At 38.0% G+C, this 25,922-nt stretch overlaps 2 protein-coding genes across 2 annotated transcripts in view; one reads left to right on the top strand and one right to left on the bottom strand.

Annotated features, from left to right (window-relative positions):
• LOC106129118 (neural cell adhesion molecule 2) overlaps positions 1-25,922 on the top strand; it is a 98,529-nt gene that overhangs the window by 11,536 nt on the left and 61,071 nt on the right. The gene's annotated exons all lie outside the window — the stretch shown is intronic.
• LOC132902512 (protein GVQW3-like) lies at positions 10,873-12,156 on the bottom strand. The gene is made up of 2 exons (XM_060947891.1): positions 11,352-12,156; positions 10,873-10,967 (listed from the first exon to the last, which is right to left on the bottom strand). The coding sequence occupies exons 1-2, from the start codon at positions 11,995-11,997 to the stop codon at positions 10,924-10,926; spliced, it is 690 nt and encodes a 229-aa protein (XP_060803874.1). The 5' UTR covers positions 11,998-12,156; the 3' UTR covers positions 10,873-10,923.

Genomic DNA, 25,922 nt, shown 5'->3' on the forward strand with positions numbered 1-25,922 from the left:
ATGGGATGTGCTGATCAGGTCTTTTCTTTGCGGTGCATAGCCGAAAAGTTTTTGGCCAAGAGTCAAAAAGTCTATTGCACTTTCGTGGATTTGGAAAAGGCCTATGACAGAGTTGAGAGGAATGAATTGTGGTCAGCACTTTCTATGCATGGGGTGAGCAGTCTCTTGATACGAGCACTGAAATCCTTATATGAGGATTCGAGTGCTTGTGTCAGGATAAACGGAGCGCACACTGAGTGGTTTAAGATTGAGAAAGGTGTTAGGCAGGGATGTGTTGCGTCACCGTGGCTGTTCAACCTATTTATGGATAGTTGTTTGACAGATTTGAAAGAGTCTGAAAGTGGATTAAGGATGAATGAATTACTCGTCAAATGTCTGCTCTATGCCGACGATCAGGTTATACTGGCGTCATCAGCGGAGGAGTTACAGGAGATGGTAAACTGTATGCATGAAGCTTTAAAAGAGAAAGGAATGAAAGTGAACGTAAGTAAAACTAAAACACTGGTTTTTGAAATGGAGAAAGAAATGACAGCATGTAATATTTTGATTGGAGGAGAAAAAGTTGAGCAAGTGAAAGAGTTTGTATATCTAGGATCAAAGTTTACATCAGATGGCAAGTGTGATAGTGATATTGAAAGGAGAGTGAACGCGGGGAACATGGTGAATGGAGCTTTGCATGCCTTTATGAGCAGTCAGAAACTATCCAAAAAGGCTCGACTGGCTGTGCACAGGGGCGTGTTGGTCCCGACATTAATGTATGGGAGTGAAAGTTGGGTATGGCAAAAGAAGCACGAAAGCAGAATAAATGCAGTGGAAATGAGAGCGTTAAGGAGTATGTTGGGTGTGAAATTGAGTGACCGGATAAGGAACAGCGTGATAAGGGAGTGTTGTGATGTGAAAGAAGATGTAGTTACAGGAATAGAAAAGGGTATGTTGAGATGGTTCGGTCATGTGGAGAGGATGAATGAAAACAGGTTGACTAAGCAGATATACAAGGAGAGTGTGGAGGGAAAGGTCGGGGTGGGAAGACCTAGACGAACATATCTTGATCAAATTAAGGATGTCCTGGTGAAGGGTCAGGTCAAAAGTGCCCGAAACCGCCGAGCTTGCATGAGGAGAGTTATGAATGTGGATGAAGCAAAGGAAGTATGCAGGGATCGTGGCAAGTGGAAAGAGGTAGTCTCTGCCTACCCCTCCGGGAAAGAGGCGTGAGTTTATGTATGTATGTATGTATTACTTTCGGCTTTTCATGTAGACTAAAATTGCCATTTACAGTATATAAATCAGACTCAGTTTTGAGATATAGTCGTTATAAGCAATTTGCAGCGAAACATTTAATACGGCGAACCAGCGTTCTTTCTAATACGCGTGACCGCCTTACCGCGGTAAAGTAAAGTATCAGCCTGTAAGATCCCACTACTGGACAAAGGCCTCTCATCTCACTATACGGTCTCCGTTCCGTCGCGGGTATCTAATGATGTGAAGTCGCATAACAATTAGCAGCTATAATTGATAAAGCCGAGGAGGATGTTTGCAAAAATAAATATGATGCCCAAAATAACTATTCCACGCGGACGAAGTCGCGGGCACAGCTAGTCATACATAAAGTACTTACATACCGATATTTTCTTTAAGAAATCCCTCAGGAGCGAACTTTTGTAGAATTTCGTATATTTTTTCAACATATTTTTTCAATAACTTACCATAAAGCTTTACCGAATTTCAGCGTTACCTGTTAGCATTGACAAAAATCGAGAATAACTAAGTTTACTCCACTTAACTCTTCTAATACCATTAGTTAACTCGTGAAATAAGCAAAAATTATTAATAATTACCGGACAAATCCATCAGCTTGAACTAGCTACAAAATTCGAGTACGGAATACTAACTCAACATACATACATATAATAACGTCTATGTCCACACGGAGAAGACAGAGCCAACAAAAAAAAATCCATTAACACACAGATATTATATTTTTATCATAATGAATTATACGGAGCAGGAATATCAGAATGAATAACAATAATGATGTCGCCCTAATGGAATCCCCATCCAGCTAACCTTGTTATAATGGGTCGGCAGGTCAAATGGTTAATATTAGCTGAGTGATGAAAGCCCACACTGGTTTATTTAGGGTCACCACGCTGAGACACGTAACACTTGGTAATGCATCTACCATTTTTTTTTTTTAAATTATTCACTAAACTGTTTTTTGCCAATGCTTCGGCGAAGTGAGAGTAGAGATATTTATAATAGAAAACTGAAACGACCTTTTACGAAAGGTACTGAAAATTAAAAAAAAAATCGTTTAAAACAGTATCATTTTATAAAGTCACTAGCGGCCCGTCCCGGCTTCGCACGGGTGGACATATTTTTGTGTTTTATATTTTGAAATAAACAAAGAGTAAACATTTCTCTCAGGCGATAATATTTATTTTTACAATTATGTACTATATTTATAGATATATATAAAATTATACATATACATATAATTTAAATTACAAATCTGTGCACCTAATCAAAGTTTATTAAAGTGGAATATTTTTTTTATTAGTTTTGATTTTTTTTTTCATTTTTCTTTGTGCTGTGTTCCTCACAAAAAATATCTCAGTTGGTCAAAAAATATAATGTATTATTATTATTTTATTATAAGGTGAGTATCTAATGTAATTTTGCAAAATATTAGTTTTCGCGTTGTATATTTTTTTATGTTTTATAGTTGAAGAATGATATTTGAACATAATGTATTCATTTAGAAACTTAATTTTTAATTTTATTTTTTTTATTTTTTACCTTTTTTTTTGTTTTTTTTTACCTTTTTATTTTTTTTTGGATTTTTTTATTTCAAGGAATTATATTTTACTTACAAATTTAACGTAAAGCTTCTCGGTACACTATGTTATCAGTAATATTTGTAGGCGGTAACAAAACATATTCAAAATTTTCAATTTTGGTGACGTACGCTGCGTAAGGAACTGACCACACGGCTTAGGTTACCGAGACACCGCGTAAATACCTATGCGGCAAGCGCGTTCGCGTGACGTAGGTACTTAAAATAATTTGGAGTGCGTGTTTTTAATTTCACGATATTTCAGAATCTATTTATCCAATCACTGAGCTGTAAAGGACAAAGTTTATCTCCGTAAAATTATCTTGATGATAAAACAACTTTCAATCATAAGGATTAATATGCTTGTGTAATAATAATTCTCACAACGCACCTTTGAATTTACATTATTTTTTTACGCACAAAATACCTTGTAGTTACTAAATTATAGAAGTTAGATATATCGTGTCGCGGACTTTTTTATAGATCTGCAAAAAACCTTTATTTTTGTAATACATTGTATGTCTGTATAATCAACAGTGGATCCAGCGCACGCACGGAAAGATTTTCTTTCGGTAGCGCTTTTTTTCCCGGATTACTTTATGAATGTTGAATAATCTACCTGAAAACTAATTTATTTCAAAACAAATTTATGCCTATGTCACTTTTGAAGGTCTATTCTATATCTGTGCCAAATTTTATCAAAATCGGACCAGTAGTTTTTGAGTTTATTCCACATAAACATACAAAAATACAAATCTTTCCTCTTTATTATTAGTGTGGATTGAACACTTTATATCTATACATTTAATCACGTCTACATCCCTTATGGGGTAGACGGAGTACTATGAAAAAAGCAAATATACTGTTGATCTATTTTTTTAAAGTGTTTGCAACCTTATGTTACCTACCTTATTGCATCATAAGAGTAAAACATACATAACAGCACAAAACAGACAGAGATGAGACATGTATTTCACAAGCACCTCTTTAAAGTGACTTTGTACTTTTATCCCGCGATGGTAAAAACACTCCATAATACATACATACATACATATAATCACGTCTATATCCCTTGCGGGGTAGACAGAGCCAACAGTCCTGAGCGGACTGATAGGCCACGTTCAGCTATTTGGCTTTAAGATAGAATTGAGATTCGAATAGTGACAAGTTGCTAGCCTATCGCCTAAAAAAAGAATCTCAAGTTTGTAAGCCTATCCCTTAGTCGCCTTTTACGACATCCATGGGAAAGAGATGGAGTGGTCCTATTCTTTTTTGTATTGGTGCCGGGAACCACACGGCACTCCATAATATATAACCAAAAAGGGCCCAGAATCTTAAACAGGCTGTAGTTTGAGAAGGGATTAAGGAGTTGGGCCCGATGTTGAGGCGCAGCTGGTCCCACTATCAATGTCGTAATAAAAACATTTTAACATTACGCGATTCACAACTTTTGATGGAGATGATATAAAAAGAGAGTATGCTGGCTGAAACCTTTGTTTAAAAAAAAGAATAGTTTTTATATTTGTTTTTTTCGTTGTAATTTCATGCTTCTTGTGTGCATTTTATTAAATATTTATTTATCTCGCTCTGCGCCAACGCCGATCTCCTGCTTGGTTTCCTTCCACCCAAAGGTTGACTGGAAGAGATTACATTAGCGATAAGTCCGCCTTTGTACCATCGCTGTCTGTTTTGTGCTGTTTTGTATGTTTTACTCTTATGGTGCAATAGTTTTATCTATCTATCTTTATCTACTAAACATAGAGGTATTTTCCTGGCATTGGGCATAGAGAACATTGGGCGTTATTCATTCCGGGAAAACTGTTGTATCCATTTATATTTCAAGTGACGCCACAGGCATACGCTAGTAAAACAGAATTTTAAAAAAGCAGCGGTGAAGCAAATATGCTGTGAACAGAATTAGAGAAGTATTCTATTGACGTCAAACAGTTTTGGGAATTTTCAATAAACATACATACATATGGTCACGTCTATATCCCTTATAGACAGGGGTATAGGTAGGGGTATAGGTAGGGGTAGACAGAGCCAACAGTCTCGAAAAGACTGATGGGCCACGTTCAGCTATTTGGCTTAATGGTAGAATTGAGATTTAAATAGTGACAGGTTTCTAGCCCATCGCCTAAAAAATGAATCCCCAGGTTGTAAGCCAAGCCTATCCCTTAGTCGCCTTTAACGACATCCATGGAAAAGAGTTCGAGTGATCCTATTATTTTTTGTATTGGTGCCGGGAACCACACATCAATAAACTAATAACTTTATTCGTTAGTCACGTAACATAACATCAACGAAAAGAGAGAGGGAGATTGAGAGTTATTTTGTATGGAAAACACACGTCTTGCAATTGCACACGAAAGTTCTTAGAATTATTGATAACGAGTTTCATTCACATCTAATTCCTAATTTATCATCAATATTTCAACCTTTTCCGCTATAAATCTATAGTTAACTGATTTATAACCCGTATATTTTCAGCGACCGTTTATTTCATAATTGGAAATGTTCGCTGCATTTCCATTCGGCGATTTTTATTCAAAATAATGGAAATCGTAACAATAAAAATGTTGCAGGCACCGACGGCCATGCTTGTAACTTTTTTATTATTGAAAATCTTGAATAATTGACAATTAATTATTATTACCGTGTGGTTCCCGGCACCATTAGAAAAAATAATAGAACCACTCCATCTCTTTCCAATGATTGTCGTAAAAGGCAACTAAGGGTAGACAGAGCCAACAGTTTAAAAAAGACTTATATGCCGCGTTCAGCTATTTGACTTAATGATAGAATTGAGATTCAAATAGTGACAGGTTGCTAGCCTGTCACCTAAAAGAAGAATCCCAAGTTAGTTTAAACATACCACTATCCCTTATCATATAACGTTCTTACGGAGAAGACAGATTTCGAATAAACTAACCCTATAGTTATACAATAGAGTGAGTTGTATAGAAAAATCACTACGCGATATGAGACCGCAACTTGGAGTAAAGATGTAATGAACTTGAATACAGCGTGTTTGAATTCAAGTCATTATTACATGGGACAATATACGAGTATTTTACTAGCATTTACCCGTGTGCCGTGTGGTTTCTGGCACCAATACAAAAAAATAGGACAAATTCATCTCTTTCCCATGGATGTCGTAAAAGGGGACTAATTTTTAAAAAAACTTCTTTTTTTAGGCGATGGGTCAGCAACCTGTCACTAATTGAATCTCAATTCTATCGTTAAGCCAAATAGCTGAACGTGGCCATTCAGTCTTTTCAAGACTGTTGGCTCTGTCTACCCCGCAAGGGATATAGACGTGACCATATGTATGTATGTATACAAAAAGAATAAGACCACTTCATCTCTTGCCCATGGATGTCTTAAAAGGCGACTTAAATTCTTTTTGAACGATGGACTAGCAACCTGTGACTATTTGAATCTCAAATCTATTATTAAGCCAAACAGCTGAATGTGGCCCATCAGTCTTTTCAAAACTGCTGGCTCTGTCTACCCCGCAAGGGATATAGTTGTAATTATATGTATGTGTAGCATTTACCCTCAACTCTACTTGGATTTAGGATTAAATTTCCCTCTGTCGGAAAATACTCCGAAACGGCTTGACCGATTCTCATGAACATACATACATACATACATACATAAAATCACGCCTCTTTCCCGGAGGGGTAGGCAGAGACTACCTCTTTCCACTTGCCACGATCTCTGCATACTTCTTTCGCTTCGTCCACATTCATAACTCTCTTCATACAAGCTCGGCGGTTTCGGGTACTTTTGACCTGACCCTTTACCAGGACGTCCTTAATTTGATCAAGATACGTTCGTCTAGGTCTTCCCACTCCGACCTTTCCCTCCACACTCTCCTTGTATATCTGCTTAGTCAACCTGCTTTCATTCATCCTCTCCACATGACCGAACCATCTTAACATACCCTTTTCTATTCCTGTAACTACATCTTCTTTCACATCACAACATTCCCTTATCACGCTGTTCCTTATCCTGTCACTCAATTTCACACCCATCATACTCCTTAACGCTCTCATTTCCACTGCATTTATTCTGCTTTCATGCTTCTTTTGCCATACCCAACTTTCACTCCCATACATTAATGTCGGGACCAACACGCCCCTGTGCACAGCCAGTCGAGCCTTTTTGGATAGTTTCTGACTGCTCATAAAGGCATGCAAAGCTCCATTCACCATGTTCCCCGCGTTCACTCTCCTTTCAATATCACTATCATACTTGCCATCTGATGTAAACTTTGATCCTAGATATACAAACTCTTTCACTTGCTCCACTTTTTCTCCTCCAATCAAAATATTACATGCTGTCATTTCTTTCTCCATATCAAAAACCAGTGTTTTAGTTTTACTTACGTTCACTTTCATTCCTTTCTCTTTTAAAGCTTCATGCATACAGTTTACCATCTCCTGTAACTCCTCCGCTGATGACGCCAGTATAACCTGATCGTCGGCATAGAGCAGACATTTGACGAGTAACTCATTCATCCTTAATCCACTTTTAGACTCTTTCAAATCTGTCAAACAGCTATCCATAAATAGGTTGAACAGCCACGGTGACGCAACACATCCTTGCCTAACGCCTTTCTCAATCTTAAACCACTCAGTGTGCGCTCCGTTTATCCTGACACAAGCACTCGAATCCTCATATAAGGATTTCAGTGCTCGTATTAAGAGACTGCTCACCCCATGCATAGAAAGTGCTGACCACAATTCATTCCTCTCAACTCTGTCATAGGCCTTTTCCAGATCTACGAATGTGCAATAGACTTTTTGACTCTTGGCCAAAAACTTTTCGGCTATGCACCGCAAGGAAAAGACCTGATCAGTACATCCCATTCCCTTTCGAAATCCCGCTTGAGCATCCCATATTTTGTCATCAGTTTCATTCCTGACTCTATTAATCAATACCTTAGCATACAATTTGCCGACGACGCTAAGCAGGCTTATACCACGATAATTTTTGCAGTCCAGCTGTGACCCTTTTCCTTTGTAAAGTGGCACGTAAACAGCCTTACACCAATCTTTTGGTACTCGGCCGCTTCTCCAACACAAATTGAAAAGGCAGTACAACTGACTAGCTACTACGCCTTTTCCTGCTTTAAGCATCTCGACCGACACTCTATCACACCCAGCAGCCTTTCCCGCTTTCATACTCTTAAGTGCTTCCACAATTTCGAACATTTCAATTTCGCCTTCCATCTCATTCTCTTTTTCTTCGCTATAGCAGAAATCTTTCTTATTTCCTTCCTTTTTTTCAAATAAACTTTCAAAATAGTCCTTCCATATCTTTAGTACACATTCTTCTCCTTTCACAACGCTACCATCCTGGCATCTGATCCTAGTCAGCTCTCTGGTTATAGTATTTCCTCGGGCTGACCTTACGGATTTCCAGAATACTTTCAGATTTGACTGAAAGTCTTCTGATAGCCTTTTATCAAAATCCTCTTTATACTCTTCTTTCTTTCTAATCACAGCTTTCTTAACCAAATCTTTCATTTTCTTATATTCCTTACGTGCTTCATTCACATCTTCATCTATAACCTCTTGCATTCTTAAGTTAGCTTTTGCTGCTAACAAATCCAGCCATGCTTTCTTCTTTAATCGCACAAGTTCTTGCACATCTTTACTCATCCAAGCATTTTTGTGATTTTTTCCTTTCCTTCTTCTACTTACACCACACACTTCAACAGCTACTTTCACAATTCTTTCTTTAAATTCCTTCCATCCATCTTCAATATCGCTCATTTCCTCTAAATCTTCAAATTCATCCTTCAGTCTATTAATATACTTCTTACCTACATCCATATCTTGCAAATTTTCTACTTTTACTCTTTCCAAAGCGCTGGTTTGCTCCCTTACCCTGTGCCGCCAGCGATTGAAGATACCCCTTATCCGGGATATCACCAGTAAATGGTCCGAGTCAATGCCAGCACCGCGATATGCACGGGTATCCAGCACTTTGTTCTTCAATCTTTCATCTACAATCACAAAGTCTATCATACTTTTTAAAATACCTTCCACTCTTGTGTAGGTGTGGATCTCTTTATGTTGAAACATTGAGTTCGACACAAAAAGATCCCACTCTAGACAAATTTCTAATACACTTCTTCCATTATCATTCACCTTTTCGTCACCAAACGCACCAAGCACCTTTTCATATCCATCACGCTTTACACCCACCCATCCATTAAAATCACCTAACATAATAATCTTCTCATTTGGCTTGGTAACTTTCAATACTTCTCTTACACTATTCCAGAACTCCTCGTTTTCGCTTTTTGCTGATGTTGTACCCCTCGAACCCACATCCCAAGGTGCATAAACACCTAGAACGAAGATCCGAGTGATTCCAACTTTCAGCCTAATCCATAGAAGACGAGGGCTGACACACTCATACTCATTCACGCACTCAGCCATTCGTGCAGAAAGAATTAGACCGACCCCTTGACAGCCTCGGCTGGTACTGGAAATTCCAGACCAATACGCCGTGTAAGGGCCGTGCTGCGTCGCGTCGCATCCTTTCCGCTTCGTTTCATTCACGCACAACACATCCAAACGTCTTTCATCCATCATCTGGCATACTTCCTCAATCTTATCCTTCATTCCTCCTCTTACATTCATCGTCGCAAAGCGGCTTTCAGCAGACCGCATACCGCTCCCGCCGGGAACGAGACGTGATGGGGTGCGGACACCATCGCCGCCATCTAGGTGCTCTTTCAAAAGATTTGCATCCATGCGATTCCCACGAGACGCTAGGGAAAAATTTTGTCCGCCCCAGCAGAGCCCCGCATGCCAGGGTAAGGCTAGCCATTACCTGGGGGTCGCCCAACCCCATGGCGGAAGTGGCACGCTCGAGACTAGGCTCGCCCCTAGCCATGCATCCATCGGCGCGGCAGACCTTAGATTGGCAGGGATTTACATTAAAGAGGAATCCCAAGTCTATCCCTTAGTCGGCTCTTACGACATCCGTGGGAAAGAGATGGAGTGGTCCTATTCTTTTGTAATGGTGCCGGGAACCACACGGCAAAATGAAATTTGTGAGCATATTGAGTAGGTCTGAGAATCGGCCTAGGTACATCTATTTTTCATACCCCTCAGTGATAAGGGTTGTTTACCATTAACATTTTTATTTTAACTAGAAATTACTTAAAACATATTTATATGGCAAAACAACGTTTGCCGGTACAGCTAGTTAAATTTATAAAATAATCCTATTATTAGAAAATTCTATGTTCCTACAATCAAGTGACTTCCCAAGTAGACAATAAGTACCTACTTTAACTACGTAATACGAAGCTGAAAGGCTTCCTTTATACTGTAACAGTTACCTGAGAGGAACATTATTGAAGTAAAGCTATTTTATTCTCTTTAAAATTATAAAAGGTATTGGAGTTAAAGCTTAAGGTGTTGACATGATCATGAGGTATGATTCTAATCTGGACTGATTAACTAACAAAAGAAAAAACAAAATAACACACAGACTAAATCTCGTTAGGTCTCATTATCCTTCTACTCTTTCCTAATTAACTGTTAGTATTATGTATACAAACATACATATAATCACGGCTATACTCCTTGCGGGGTAGACAGAGCCAGCAGTCATGAAAGACTGATAGGCCACGTTCAGCTGTTTGGCTTTATGACAGAATTGAGATTCAAATAGTGATAGGTTGCTAGCCCATCGCCTAAAAGAAGAATCTCAAGTACATAAGCCTATCCCTGAGTCGCCTTTTACGACATCCATGAGAAAAAGATGGAGTGGTCTATATACCTATTAGTGCCGGTTCCCAACACATATACGAAACTAGCTGCTGCCCGCGACTTCGTCCGCGTAACCCACACTAAAAATATTTCACCCCCTTAGGAATAGAATTTCCAAAAATCCTTTCTTAGTGGATCCCTCCTAATTAAAATCTACCTTCCTGCCAAATTTCATCTTTATTGGCTCAGTAGATTTCGAGATTTCGTGATTCCTAAGTGAGTGTTTTTCGCTTTTACTACTCTGTCAAGAAAGTAGCGGGAAAAGATCAATAATACACAAACTGTTTGTTATTCATCCAAATTTATTTTATCACCTTCAAAATATGCTCCTTTAGAAACGATACACTTACGCCAACGAATAATCCAATCATCAAAACATTTTTTAAACGCTGTTTCCGGAATTGAGGTCAGTTCTCGCCGCGAATTCTCTTTTATGTCTTCTACCGATTGAAAACGGGTGCCACGAAGTGGTAATTTGAGTTTAGGAAAAAGAAAAAAGTCGGCTGGAGCCATATCTGGTGAATATGGTGGTTGCTCGATGGTATTTGTTGAGTGTTTGGTTAAAAATTCGTTCACAATTATGGCCTTGTGCGAAGGTGCATTATCATGGTGCAAAATCCAAGAATTTTCTTTCCACAAATCTGGCCTTTTTCGTCGGATTTGCTCTCTTAAACGCCGCATAACACTCAAATAATATTCCTTATTTACCGTTTGACCTTCCGGCAAGAATTCCGAGTGCACAACACCGCGATAGTCAAAGAAAACAGTCAACATGACTTTGACTTTTGAACGACTTTGGCGTGGTTTTTTCGGTTTCGGTTCAGTTGGAAGGCGCCACTCCGAAGCTTGTTGACTAGTTTGCATGTCAAACTCGTAAACCCACGTCTCGTCACCAGTAACAATGCGTTTCATGAATGTTGAATCGGAATTGACTCGTTCTAGCATGTCCTCAGCGACTCTCATGCGATTGAGTTTTTGAAAAAAATTCAGGTCTTTTGGGACTAGCCGAGCGGCAACATGTTTCATACCCAAATTATTAGTTAAAATGGTACGGATCGACTCGTGATATACAGAAAGTTCGGTGGCTATCTCTCTCAAAGTTGAATGAGGATTTTCAGTCACTATTTCCTTCACTTTTGCGATGTTAACTTCAGTTGCAGACGTTGATGGCCTACCAGAGCGAGGCAAATCTTCCATCACATCTCGATCGCTTTTGAACGCTTTGTACCACTCATAAGCACGAGTTTTTGATAAAGTCGATTCACCGTAAGCCTTCTGTAACATTTTCAGTGACTCCGAACACGATATTCCATTGGCAATGCAAAATTTAAGACAAACTCTTTGTTCGATGTTTTTATCCATTATGAAATTAGCAATACACACTAGATATGATATAACTAAAAATAGCACTGTATTTAATGTAAACAACAGATGCAACTCAAACTCCGCGCCAAAATGGAAAACAGTTGTGCCAATCTAACAACAACAAAAAAAAACAAAAATTTGAATTTGGAACCATAAATAAATAATCCATTCCCGATACTTTTCTGACTGAATGTATATATTAAAAAAATACCGGATTACGCGGCATTGCGACGCATTAGGTACTGAATTGCCTTTTAATAATTAAATATCCAATAATGAATCGTTTGAGTTGGTCGTGGGAAGAATAATTAACAATCATATTAGAACAACACAATTTTCTGTTTTGGACAATCGTCAAACCAGTCTGAGAAACATTCGAGAAACAACACACCAACATCCGAGAAACACAAAACCAATGCTTTTGTTTTAAGGGTTCCGCACCTAAAAGGTAAACACGGTACCCTATTATTAACACTCCGCTGTCTGTCTGTCCGCCTGTATGCTATCAGACTGTATCTCATAAACAGTGAAAGAAAGCTGAAATTTTTACTTAAGTATTTCCTTTGCCAATACATACCTACACAATCACGTCCATATTCCTTGCAGGGTAGAAGAGTCAACAGTCTTAAAAAGACTGATAGCCACGTTCAGCTGTTTGGCTTAATGATAGAGATTGTTATTCAAATTCTGAAAAGTTACTAGCCCATTACCAAAATGAATCCCAAGTTTATAAGTCTACTCCTTAGTCACACACACTCACAAAATGATTTTCATTCAAATAGTGACAGGTTGCTAGTCTGTCGCTTAAAAGAAAAATCCCAAGTTTATAAGCCTATCCCTTAGTCGCCTTGTACGACATCCATGGGAAAGAGATGGAATGGTCTTATTCTTTCTTTTCTAATGGTGCCGGGAACCACACGGCACAGGCAGGGCACTTTGCCAATATAACAACGAATACTAAAGAATAGAAGTAAATTTACTTAGGGGGTACAATAAACGTGTTTTTTTTACCGTTATTTTGTGCTTCATATTAATAACGGTCAAAATAAATAATTAAATAACAATAATCATAAAATATTAAAGTTACAAACGCGATGATGGTATTAAACCGTTCGTGTGCAAATCCGGATCGCACTTAGCCGTGTTTTTTCTTTGTTTTAAAAAGTACAATTTTCATGGAGTTCCCTTAATTGGATTTCACACTCCTTTATTCAGTTTAACAACCTTTTAATTATCATATCAGATAACGTAATTCTACCTTTTATCCTGAAGCCTGTCAGGGGTGCCTTAGGTATATGTCTTAAAGGAGTCGGATCAAGTTGTAGACTTATTGGATAAGTTGATCCTAACATGACTATACAGATCGCAATATAAAGTTTGTAGAACCGACTTTTACCCACACATGCATACATGTAAACACGTCTCCATTGCGGGGTAGACAGAGCCAACAGTATTGAAAAGACTGGTAGGCCAAGTTCAACTGTTTGGTTTAATGATAGAATTGAGATAGAAATAAGTGAGTTAAAGAAGAACCTCATGTTTATAAGCCTATCTTTTAGTCACTCTGTACGAAATCCATGGGAAAGAGAAGGAATGGTTCTTTTTTCTATTAGTACCGTGAGCCACATGGCACGTTTTTGGTATATCGTGAAAATTGTCTTACTTTTTGACTCTTTGTTTTACGGAGACTGTCATTGCTTCGTTTCGACTACAAAAGTTACCAGCCGTAAATTGACAATAATTAGGTTTATGAAGTGTGCAATAATATATAATAATATTATAAAGCTGAAGAGTTTGTTTGTTTGAACGCGCTAATCTCAGAAATTACAAGTTCGAATTGAAAAATTATCATTGCGTTGAATAGACCATTTATCGAGGAAGGCTTTAGATTAGACTATATAACATCACGCAACAACTATAAAAAGCAAAGAAATAATGGAAAACGTGAAAAAAAACGGGGAAAATTATTCATCCTTGAGGGCTTCAATGATGCCCAAAATAACTATTCCACGCGGACGAAGTCGTGGGCGTAGCTAGTAATGAATAAAAGGACAAAAGATCAAGTTGTAGTGTTATTGGATAAGTTGATCCTGTCATGGCTACACAGGTCGCAATATAAAGTTTGTAGAACCGACTTCCGCCCGCTACAAGCTGATAGCGTTTAGGTTATACTTGTTAAAAGTTATATATTTCATTCCACAGGTTTTGAAAGTACGCTCCCTGAAGCGAGGGAGGTTGCATTACATCTATGTATATGAAAGATTTACCCTGTTGAGAAGTTTAAAAAAAACATTTTCAAAATATGCGATTTTCATAAATTCCGAATTAAAATAATACTATGAAAAATTTCCAATCATTAAGCAATCTAGCTGAACGAGATTGAGTTTTTTTTGAGACTGTGTCTTCCCCGTAATGGATAAGGATGTGATATATGTATGAAGATTATTATATCCTCGGTACACTTGTTATATCATACATACGGGGCCAACAGTCTTGAAAAGACTGATAAGCCTTGTTTAGCTGTTTGGCTTAACGGCAGAATTGAGATTCAAATCACTTAAAAGTAGAATTTCAAGTTTATAAGCCTATCCCTTAGTCGCCTTTTACGCCATCCATGGGAAAGGATGGAATACTCATATTCTTTTATTCTATTACTGCCGGGAATCACACGGTTATATCCTTATCAAACAATAGTGTCTACTCATATGGAAAATATATGAGCAAATACATTGCTTTCATACTTTTTAGTAGTTTTAAATAAATGAAGTTTCAAAACGAATAGCAGCCGTTACAAAGTCGAAAGTAATAAATAACGTGCTATTTCATTATTTAACTTAGACAAATTAGCCCAGCTCTCCTAATTAGCCGCTTCTAGTTCATCCCCGCTGCTGAGTACAAACAAAAGCTCAGCTTTTTTACTCTTTGCTTTCAGCGTCAGAGAGAGCTTTCGTTTCTTTTTTATTTATTTATTCAGCGAGTTTGTAATTTAACGGTGTATCGGAGACAGTTTCTTTTTACTTGACGTCAGCTGAAAACGTGTGTGCTTTAGGATGTACGGAATAATAATAAAATAATTTTCTCTGTGTGTGTGACTAAGGAGTAAGGTTATAAACTTGGGATTCTTCTTTTGGGCAATGGGCTAGCAACCTATCACAATTTGAATTACAATTTCTATCATTAAGACAAATAACTGAACGTGGCCTAACAGTCTTTCCAAGACTGTTGTATCTGTCTACACCGCAAGGGATATAGACGTGACTATATGTATGAGTATGTTTGTTTTTCGTGAGTGTATTTTCATTCTGTTTGGTAGCAAAGGAAAATAGTGTGTGTCAGAGAATTCATTGTACCTTTATTTTATTCCGGACATTTCGAATCATAAATAAATATGTAGTAGGTATAATGTAACGCGAAAGTTTAAAATCATGTCTCATTTTGGCACCCGATTTTCTATAGTTTCTATAAAACGTACATACATACATATAGTCGCGTCTTTATTTCTACGAGATCCCTTGCGGGGTAGACAGAGCCAACAGTCTCGAAAATACTGATAGGCCACGTTCAGCTGTTAGGTTTAATGATAGAATTGAGGTTTAAATAGTGACAGGTTGTTAGCCCATCGCTTAAAAAAGGAATCGCAAGATAATCCTCTTAGTCTTAGTCTGTGATGAGAAGAGATGGAGTGGTCCTATTCTTTTTTTAATATAAAATAAGTTTGGGATCTACCTATGTAGGGATCGTGGCAAATGGTAGTAATATAATCTCTGCCTGTCCCCCCAGGATAGAAGCGTAATTATATTCTGTATAAAATAGCCTACCCTAGGCTAGCAATTTTGTAAGCAAGACCTAGAAAAACTTAGGTCACTTGCCAAATAGAGCATTGTTAATCCCATGGTAGATACACGGGGTGTAGGTGGGGCGACGGCCGGTCGCGTCGGGGTGGCGCCCGTGACGTCACGGGAATAGTGGGTCAGTGGGGTAGCCAAACAGCGATTCAAGGTCTGTTTGTCTGTATGACTGGGTAATGAGAAGCCTTGGGGCCATTTGGGGAGTGTATACATACATATAATCACGTCTATATCCCTTGCTGGGTAGACGGAGCTAACGGACTTGAAAAGACTGATAGGCCACGTTCAGCTATTTGGCTTTATGATGGAATTGAGATTCAAATAGTGACAGGTTGCTAGCCCATCGCCTAAGAGGAGAATCCCAAGTTTATAAGCATATTCCTTAGTCGCCTTTTATGACATCCATGGGAACGAGATGGAGTGGTCCTATTCTTTTTTTTTATTGGTGCCGGGAACCACACGGCGCTGGAGTGTGTAATCAGTTAATACTACATGTATAATGGGGTAGGTAGGTGGTCGTGTGATAAAGGTATTAAGGCTTTCTAAATTTTAAATAAAAAAATAATTTCAAGACTGTTGGTAATGTCTACCCCGCAAGGGATATAGACGTGACCATATGTATGTATGTATGTAATAAATAAATATATACGGGACAAATTACATAGATTGAGTTAGCCTCGAAGTTCGAGATTTGTGTCACGAGATAGGTACTAACTCAACGATACTATGTTTATAATAAATACTTATATAGATAAATATCCAAGATCCAAGCCAATCAGAAACATTTATTTTCTCATCATGCCATGGCCGGGATTCGAACCCGGGACCTCCGGTGTCACAGACAAGCGTACTACCGCTGCGCCACAGATTACCTATTATATTCTAATGACTATATTCTATTCTAATGACTAGATATGTATAATTTCCATCGACAAATGTTCTATCTATTATGTCATATCAACACGACCCTGGCAAAAGCTGGCGAAATTATAAAAATGTATCAAAAACATATCGAGGTCGCGGGATTCACCCTGTTACCCTGAAGATTCACCCGCGGGGCGACGGCGAGGCGCGACCGACCGGCGCCTTCAGAATCGATGTCAGATGATCGAGGTTTATATCCGAATGGACCTCTTTGGCAGACAATAGTGGCGTTTTAATGGGAAGGCAAGACTGATTGAATTTAACAGTCATTGCGTGTTTAATAAGTTTGTTACCTACACCAATCTGTCTTCAGTCGGTGCCGTGTGGTTCCCGGCACCAGTACAAAAAAGAATAGGACCACTCCATCTCTTTCCTATGGATTTCGTTAAAGGCGACTAAGGGATAGGCTTACAAACTTGGGATTCTTTTTTTAGGCGATGCGCTAGCAATCTGTCACGATTTGAATCTCAATTCTATCATTAAGCCAAATAGCTGAGCATGGCCTATCAGTCTTTTCAAGACTATTGGCTCTGCCTACCCCACGAGGGATATAAACGTGATTATATGTATGTATGTGTCAATCGGTCTGAACGTGGCCTTCGTTCCAGTACCAGTAAGAGATAAAAACTGGGAAATAGTTATAACTTTCGCTTTGATGGAGTAAGTGACTCATTAGCAGGAAATATAGGTAGGTACTTACATCGGAAGCTCTTGGATGTATGAATGATATCAGGCATGAATATGTACTACCACACCTGTTTCCCATTGGGGTAGGCAGAGACTATGGATTTCCACTTGCTTCCTTCATCCTCCAGATCTCTCTCGCTTCCTCCACATAACTCTTTTCATGCATTTTCGACGATAACGGGTACCTACTTATATAGTATCGATAAATTATGTCATTTTAGTCAAAATCATTTCGTTATGTTTCTTCCATTCGCAGATGGTACATTATGACATTATTTCATTTTTATTGCCAGTTAGCTGAACATAGCCTTCATTATATCTCCAGGGTATAACTTAACGCACGAAAATGTCCATGAGCAATAAGTTTGTTCAACCTAGTTCAGTTATAACGGTTTAAAATTTTAAAACAACACCATAAATTGCCCAAGTAAAAAGGGCCCATTTTTTCTCATAAATTAAATAAATAATAAATAAATAAATATATACGGGACAAATTACACAGATTGAGTCAGCCTCGAAGTAAGTTCGAAACTTGTGTTACGATATACTAACTCAACGATACTAGATATATTTTAGAATAAATACTTATATACATAGATAAACATCCAAGACCCAGGCCAGTCAGAGAAAGTTCGTTTCTCATCATGCCCTGGCCGGGATTCGAACCCGGGACCTCCGGTGACACAGACAAGCGCACTACCGCTGCGCCACAGAGGCTGTCAAATGTTAATGTTATTTTGACCTAATGTTCTTCGGCATGACGGTTTTGGCATAATCAACTTTTAGGCTAGGTTAGTTATGCATATTTACGGTTTAATGTAAAACATTATGCGAAAGAAAGTTATGCTTAAAAGTCATTATGGCAGACAGAGCCCAAAATCTCGAAAAGACTGAAAGGCCACGTTAAGCACGATATTATGTTACATTCATACATACATATAATCACGTCTATATCCCTTGCGGGGTAGACAGAGCCAACAGTCTTGAATATCTGAAAGGTCACGTTCAGGTGTTAGGCTTAATGATCGAATTGAGATTCGGATAATGTCAGATTTCTGATCCATCGCCTAAAAGGAGAATCCCAAGTTGAAATAAGTACGTACGAGTTTTTTACAAGGAAAATAGTGAAAAATCTTTATGAAAACTTGATTAAATATGCCATGAATTTAATCGTATCATGCAATCTATTGTTTCGACTGCGCGTTGTCAGTCGGTCAATCATCATCATTCAGCGGATCATTCACGGAAATGATTTTTTATTTACTGTTATTACTAGGCTTTGCTCCATGGTGACGGCTGCCTTAAAATTATTAAAATCGGTCAAGTAATGTTTAGTTTCTTCTTCTATTAAAAAAATAGAACACAATTTTTTTATATAACATTTAAGTATGATATAGTTTTTTATTAGTTCGCGTTTCACTGACCTCTAACAACATAATGTTGTAGTATATATAGTGGTTGGCTAAGTTTTTTTTCTTCAAAGATACGGCAGCACTTCAAATAGATTGAAATTTGAAAATAGAATTTGTGTTTCGCTCGCCAAACATGGGTTGTACGTTTGATACACGGGCCAACAGATAATCAAACGAACATGCCTCTCATGGAAACAATAGCGATCTGTTGAAAGGTTCAAATTCATTGAAATGTAGCTGTTATTACCGCTGTGTAAGGCACACGGGGATGTTCACTGAACAACGTAACGGATTAGTGTTGGCGAACTATCGATAGTTTATTAAAATGGCCATTAATTAAATTCCATTAATTAAAATGGAATATTAACGATAGTATAAAACAATTGACAATTAAACTATCGTTGGTATTATGCAATAATAATTAATAGATGTGTAGCGAGAGCGATGATTCGGCTCGACTGCCACCAAAGGGAAGATCTTCCTCCAGGCTAGGTGTGACGCCTGGGGAACCGCGGCTCCGACGATGTTGTGTCGGAGGTTGTATATATGCTCCAATTCGCGAAATCATTGCTTGCGCGATTCAGGTTTTTCGTTGTTTTTGATGTCGCGTCAGATGTATTAAATGCAAAAATTTGTGAGGATGGATGTTTCTGTTTATTCCTCTTTCACGCAAAATGTACTGGACTGTTTTTGACTAAATTGTACAGTAATGTTTAATAAGTAAATAAACACAAAGTGTCCTTTTTATCCCGAAATTCCCACGGGAGTTAGGCTAGTAAGTAACATTGCAGAGCATATCGACCGCGTATAATCAATGATCGAAACTCATATTTTTAAACTATATTATATAGCTATACTATATTCCATAAACTATTATATTTTATCGAATCGCTATCGATAGTTGGCTATCGAGTGGCAACACTATCGATATTGACTACATGTATGATGTAGTGTACCGGACTTCAGTTTTACATTATTATGGTAATCGTCAATCTATTGTTACTAGGCCTTTGCCCGTGACTACACCCGCGTGAGTTTTGCATGCATGAGATGCCTGTCTGATATGCAAACTACCTACAGTGCTATAAATACGCATGTGTCCAATAGTGCCGTGTGGTTCCCGGCACCAATAAAAAAAAGAATAGGACCACTCCATCTCGTTCCCATGGATGTCGTAAAAGGCGACTAAGGGATAGGCTTATAAACTTGGGATTCTTCTTTTAGGTGATGGGCTAGCAACCTGTCACTATTTGAATCTCAATTCAATCATAAAACCAAACAGCTGAACGTGGCCTATCAGTCTTTTCAAGACTGTTGGCTCTATCTACCCCGCAAGGGATATAGACGTGATTATATGTATGTATGTCCAATAGTTTTGGAGTGAATAAGACACCAACATACATAACATTTTTTGTGTATAAACCATTTCCTTTGTAGGCAGATTTTCCTCTTGACTTCGTCCCGGCTGCATCCTCACGATGATGTTTTTCATATTATGCCAAATGTTAAAATTATTTTATGTTTTTACAGGTAATATATGCATAGCAACTACAGTTCGTCTGTTTGTCTTTGCCGCGACGGTGAGTGGTCAGTCAATAAGGAAGTACTATTATCAGTCATATGACGTCATAGCACCGTCGAGTTTGGCGTTTTTACCTCGATGACGTCTTTCTTGTTATGAGCTTCTTTTTCTTTTTCCTCCTGGCTTTAGTCCTGGTTACATCCTCACCTCTCTGGAGAAGAGCCCGAGGTATGCCTTTGACCATGGATTCTGGATTGGGTGAGTCAGGTTTTTACACGAAGCGACTCCCATCTGACCTCCGCAACCTTTCCAGGTGAAACTAACGCGTATTGAATCGATCATGGTTACACATCCAGTTGCCTGAATGTGCAGGTATCCTCACGATGTTTTCCCTCACCGTAAGAGCTTCAATTAGTATGGTACATAACTTCGAAAATAGTTATTGGTACATGACCCAGATAGGATTTGAACCCGCGCATTTTAACCTACCGCCTTACCAATTCGACCACCGAATTGGAATCTTAATGCCATCATAAAGCCTTTAAGTTTTATTTCTTAAAACATTCTTTTCGTTATCACAACGTCAAGTAATTTCATTTAATAATTAACAGGGATAATTAATATTGAGGATATAAATAAAATAATTGAACCGAACATCTTTCTAGGAGCATGTTTATGAAAATTAATATTAATAAATTAGTCTGAATTTCCTCGTTGTTTCAAGGCGCGGGATTTCATTAAAACGTCGAATTGTTTTGTCGCATCCTCTCCAGAGATACCCGTAAGCCTGTGAAATTAATTTTTGTATTATTTATTTTACTTTTTGTGAGGAGTTGGTGTGAGAAACGTTAGTGGAATAATTTTCAGTTTGATCAGTACGATAGGAAACTTAATCTTATATATAAAATTCTCGTGTCACAATGTTTGTTCCCGCACTCCTCTGAATTCTCATGAAATTTTGTGAGCATATTGAGTAGGTCTGAGAATCGGCCAACATCTATTTTTCATACCCCTTAATGATAAGGGTTGTCCACCCTTAACATTTTTTTTAACTAGAAATAATTTAAAAAATATTTATATGGCAAAACAACGTTTGAACGCGCTAATCTCAGGAACTACTGGTTCAAATTGAAAAATTCTTTTTTGTGTTGAATGGACCATTTATCGAGGAAGGCTTTAGGCTATATTACATCACGCTGCAACTATTAGGAGCGAAGAAATAATGGATAATGTGAAAAAAATGGGGGGAAAATTATTCATCCTAGAGGGCTTCAATGATGCCCAAAATAACAATTCGGCGCGAACGAAGTCGCGGGCACAGCTAGTAGTATATATAATTTAAAAAAGCAGCGACAACAATTGCCACAACTCTTCTAAATCATCAACATTCACAATCAACTTGGTATTCTTCGTATAGGTGATTTAATTTCAATTCTATATTTAGATAAAACCGTAGAGCTTCAATGGTGCCCGAAATAACTATTTCACGCGGACGAAGTCGCGGGCAGAGCTAGTCTTGAACAATCTATTTCATGGTACCATTCAGATCGCATAACGCTTCAAATTTCAGCTTGAGACTCGGATATTCCCGACGCAATCAGTTATGTGCGGGCGATGTTCGGCAGGTTTGCAGCCGGTTGTGATACATGCCGCGTCACGTTTTGCCGCCATTACGCTCATGCCATCCTGACGTGTGGTTTGATTGACGACGCATTGCCATTTAATTTATTTATTTATTATTTGTTGGTCAGTGTAATTTAATCTTTGTATTTCTATTTATTGTAATGTAATCCATCCATAGGAAAGAAATGGAGTGGTCCTATTCTTTTTTTTATTGGTGCCAGGAACCACACGGCATTGTAATGTAATGTATGAAGATATGGACGCAAGTCTGAAATAAATGATTATTATTATTATTTATCTGTGTACTATATTACCTTTATTCACGGCTTCGCGCGAATTTAGCGCCACCTACAAAAGAAAACAGGTTTTGTCTCAAATTCCAAGGGAACTGTAGTTTGTATTGGAATTCAAATAAAAAAAAAATATTCTTTATTATAGGATACTTCATATCGCTTAATAATTGTCAAATGTTTTGTTTTCACAACATTGGTTGACGTTAAATAAATTACTTTAAACTAAATTTACTGCCGCTTCCAAGGCGTGTAGAAGAAGCGGTAACAACGAATGAAAGTACCCTTTGTACTTCTTCAAACTCTGAATTGTATATACGCAAAATTTTATCAAGATTGGTTTTGAAGATTGATTGGTACCTACATGACGCGTAACAAGAAAACACACAAATAAACTTTCAAATTAATAATATTAGTTGGAATTATAATTCAGTAGGTACTGTGCATTCCCAAATAAAGTAAAATGTTAAGAATAAAGAAACAATTAAGGTTAAAATAAATTTAAGTTATTCTTTATAATGCCAATTTCAATCTCATCACGGGTATTTCATCCGTATTTTTTTTAACAAGCACCAAATTTCCTTTTTTTCATAGGTACCTACAGAAGTTTCGTAAAACCAATTCCGTCGTACAAAGGCCGCCAATTTGTGACCCGGCGCACGCGAACCCCCGGGATCTCCCATATTGCGTACGAAACGCCGAATTAATTGGCTAAGTAATCTTTTTTAAATCTATATCCAACACCATCTAATAACATCATCATAATCACTTCTATATGCTGGGTAGAATGACTGAACAGAAATGATGTGCAGCTTAAAAAAATATCCTACTAATATTATAAGCGAAAGCTTGTATGTCAGGATGGCAGTATGGATGTTTGTTACTCTTTCAAAAACTACTGAACCGATTACGATGATTTTGGTATGTAGGTAACTTAAGACCCTGAATAACATATAAACTACTTTTTATCTCGGAGTTCCCGCAGGATTGATTCCACGCGGACGAAGTCGCGGGCGGCATCTAGTTATATAAAAATAGTTTCAAATAATTTTATTTTAGTGAAAGACATATTTACATAAAACCACCCCTCTTTCCCGGAGAGGGAGATAAACACTACATCTTTCCACTTGCCATGATCATTGCGTACTTTTATAGAAAAAAAAAGGTTAAAAAAAATTACATAACCTAATCTCCGAATTCGAATTACAGAATTTCAGGAACATCAAAAATGACGCGGGAAAGGCGTTGTATTGTGATCTCGTAATCGATTAATATTTCGTTGTGATGCTGTCAATTTCCTTGGTCGTCAATGTCAACAGTCATCCCCCACGAGTGAGCCGAGCCCGGGGTCCGCCCGTTAGTAAATCATTCCCGGATATTGCCAGTTTTATTAGCTGTCGTATCGCATTTTCCCGTTCAAGTAGGTCCAAGCTTGTTAGGATAATTAACTTCTTTGTACGTGTTATAGGAATAAGTCATTTATATCATTTGCAGGTGACTAGACGGGGTTATTGTGGGCATAATTTTTAAATTGGACATTCGTTCAATACGATCGAGGTGTGATTATTACGCGAACGTACCTGTTCGTACCTGTTCCTGCCGTGTGGTTTTCGGCACCAATATAAAAAGGAATAGGACCACTCCATCTCGTTCCCATGTATGTCGTAAAAGGCGACTAAGGGATAGGCTTATAAACTTGGGATTCTTCTATTAGGCGATGGGCTAGCAACCTGTCACTATTTGAATCTCAATTCTATCATCGAGCCAAAAAGCTGAACGTGGCCTCGCGTCAGTCTTTTCAAGACTGTTGGCTCTGTCTAGTCCGCAAGGGATATAGACGTGCCTATACCTGTTCGTTGAAAAACAATCAGAAAACTGATTCTTCTTCTTCTCACTGGTCGGTCTTCTTGGGGCCGGCTCTCCTTATATAGCGTCGCCAGGATATTCTGTCCTGGGTCGCCTCGAGTGGTGATTGGGCGTCTTTTAAATTCTTATTTATAAGCCCCTTGTGATGTGAGTTGAGGTCTTCCACGTCCTCTGAGCTGCTCACTCATTTAAAATACTCTTCTCGTCATGTTATTATGGACGTCGTAAAAGATGACTAAGGGATAGGGTTACAAAATTCGGATTCTGTTTTTAGGCGATAGGCTAGCAACTTTTAATTATTTGAATCTCAATTCTATGATCAAGCCAAAAGGTTGAACGTGGCTTATCAGTGTTTTCAAGACTATTGTCTCAATGTAATGTGCAAGGGATTATTATATGTATGTATGTGTATGTATTACTTGAGGTCTATTCACAGGCACATTTTTTATCACACACACGTCATCTTAAAGTAAAGCAGAGTGAACTAAAGTGGCATTCACTTGTTTATTTAAAAAAAAACTGTAAACTTGTAACTCCAATGCCGCAAATTTCATTCTCCAATACATCCGGAGCACCTGGTGCGGATTTAATAACACCCTTTCAATATTCCCACTGCGTCGTAAATTTAATATTTCCGTGTCTCGGGGACATGTTGGTTTGTGCTGATCAAATATGTCGGCCCGTCATTGTTACTGATAATTTTTAGGGTTGTACAATGATTATGGAACCATAAAACTACAATGTGTGGTTCCCGGCACCAATACAAAAAAGAATAGGACCACTCCATCTCTTTCCCATGGACGTCGTAAAAGGCGACTAAGGGATAGGCTTATAAATTTGGGATTCTTCTTTTAGGCGATGGGCTGGCAACCTGTCACTATTTGAATCTCAATTCTATCATTAAGCCAAATAGCTGAACGTGGCCAGCCAACAGTCTTCAAGACTGTCGGCTCTGTCTACCCCGCATGGGATATGGACGTGACCATATCTATGTATGTATGTATGTATGTAAAACTACAATATAACAGTCACTGTCTGGAAATAAGCAACCTTTTATGTTTTTAACTGGCCACAAATAAAAATTTAAATAAAATAGAATGACGAAAATAAAAATGTGACGATCGGAAGACGAGAAATAGAGCAATTGTTAACATACATAAGACCCGATTGTTTTTAATGTTTTTTGTAATTGTTTTAACGTAAATATAAAGATCTAAATAAGTAGAGGAAGAGTGGAGTTTTAGTTGCATTTGTTGTAATATATTTCCCGTAACATATTATTATTTCAATGTGCATGAACAGTCACAGAGAGCCCTTAGGTAAGTTCGATACTTTTCGTATGAGATACAAAGTCAAAAATCTATCTACAAATTACATAGTTATAAAGCTACTTCCTAATATTTGAAATTAAAAATATGATACTAACATTATAGATAATTTTTCTATTGGTGCAACACGGCAAAAATAATAGGATCAATCCATCTCTTTCCTATAGATGTCGTATAAGGCGACTAGGTGATAGGCTTATATAATGTGGGATTCCTCTTTTAGGTGACAGGCTAGCAACCTGTCAATATTTGAATCTCAATTCTATCATTAAGCTAAGTGGCTGAACATGGCCTTCTAGTCTTTTGATAATTGTTGGCCGTGTCTGCCGGGATATAAACTTGATTATATGTTTTACCAGCTATGCCCGCGACTTCTTCCGCGTGGAATAGTTATTTAGGGCATCATTGAAGCCCTCAAGGAT

The sequence above is a fragment of the Amyelois transitella genome, chromosome 14 (genome assembly GCF_032362555.1).
Source record: "Amyelois transitella isolate CPQ chromosome 14, ilAmyTran1.1, whole genome shotgun sequence".
NCBI classification, from domain to species: Eukaryota; Metazoa; Arthropoda; class Insecta; order Lepidoptera; family Pyralidae; genus Amyelois; species Amyelois transitella.

What these genes read in the sequence shown, in the direction of transcription:
- LOC132902512 (XM_060947891.1), bottom strand. Translation starts at nt 11,997, where the DNA reads ATGGATAAAAACATCGAACAAAGAGTTTGTCTTAAATTTTGCATTGCC. An exon ending in CTCGGAATTCTTGCCGGAAG is followed by an intron (nt 10,968 to 11,351) that starts GTCAAACGGTAA and finishes GTATCGTTTCTA; the next exon opens with AAGGAGCATATTTTGAAGGT.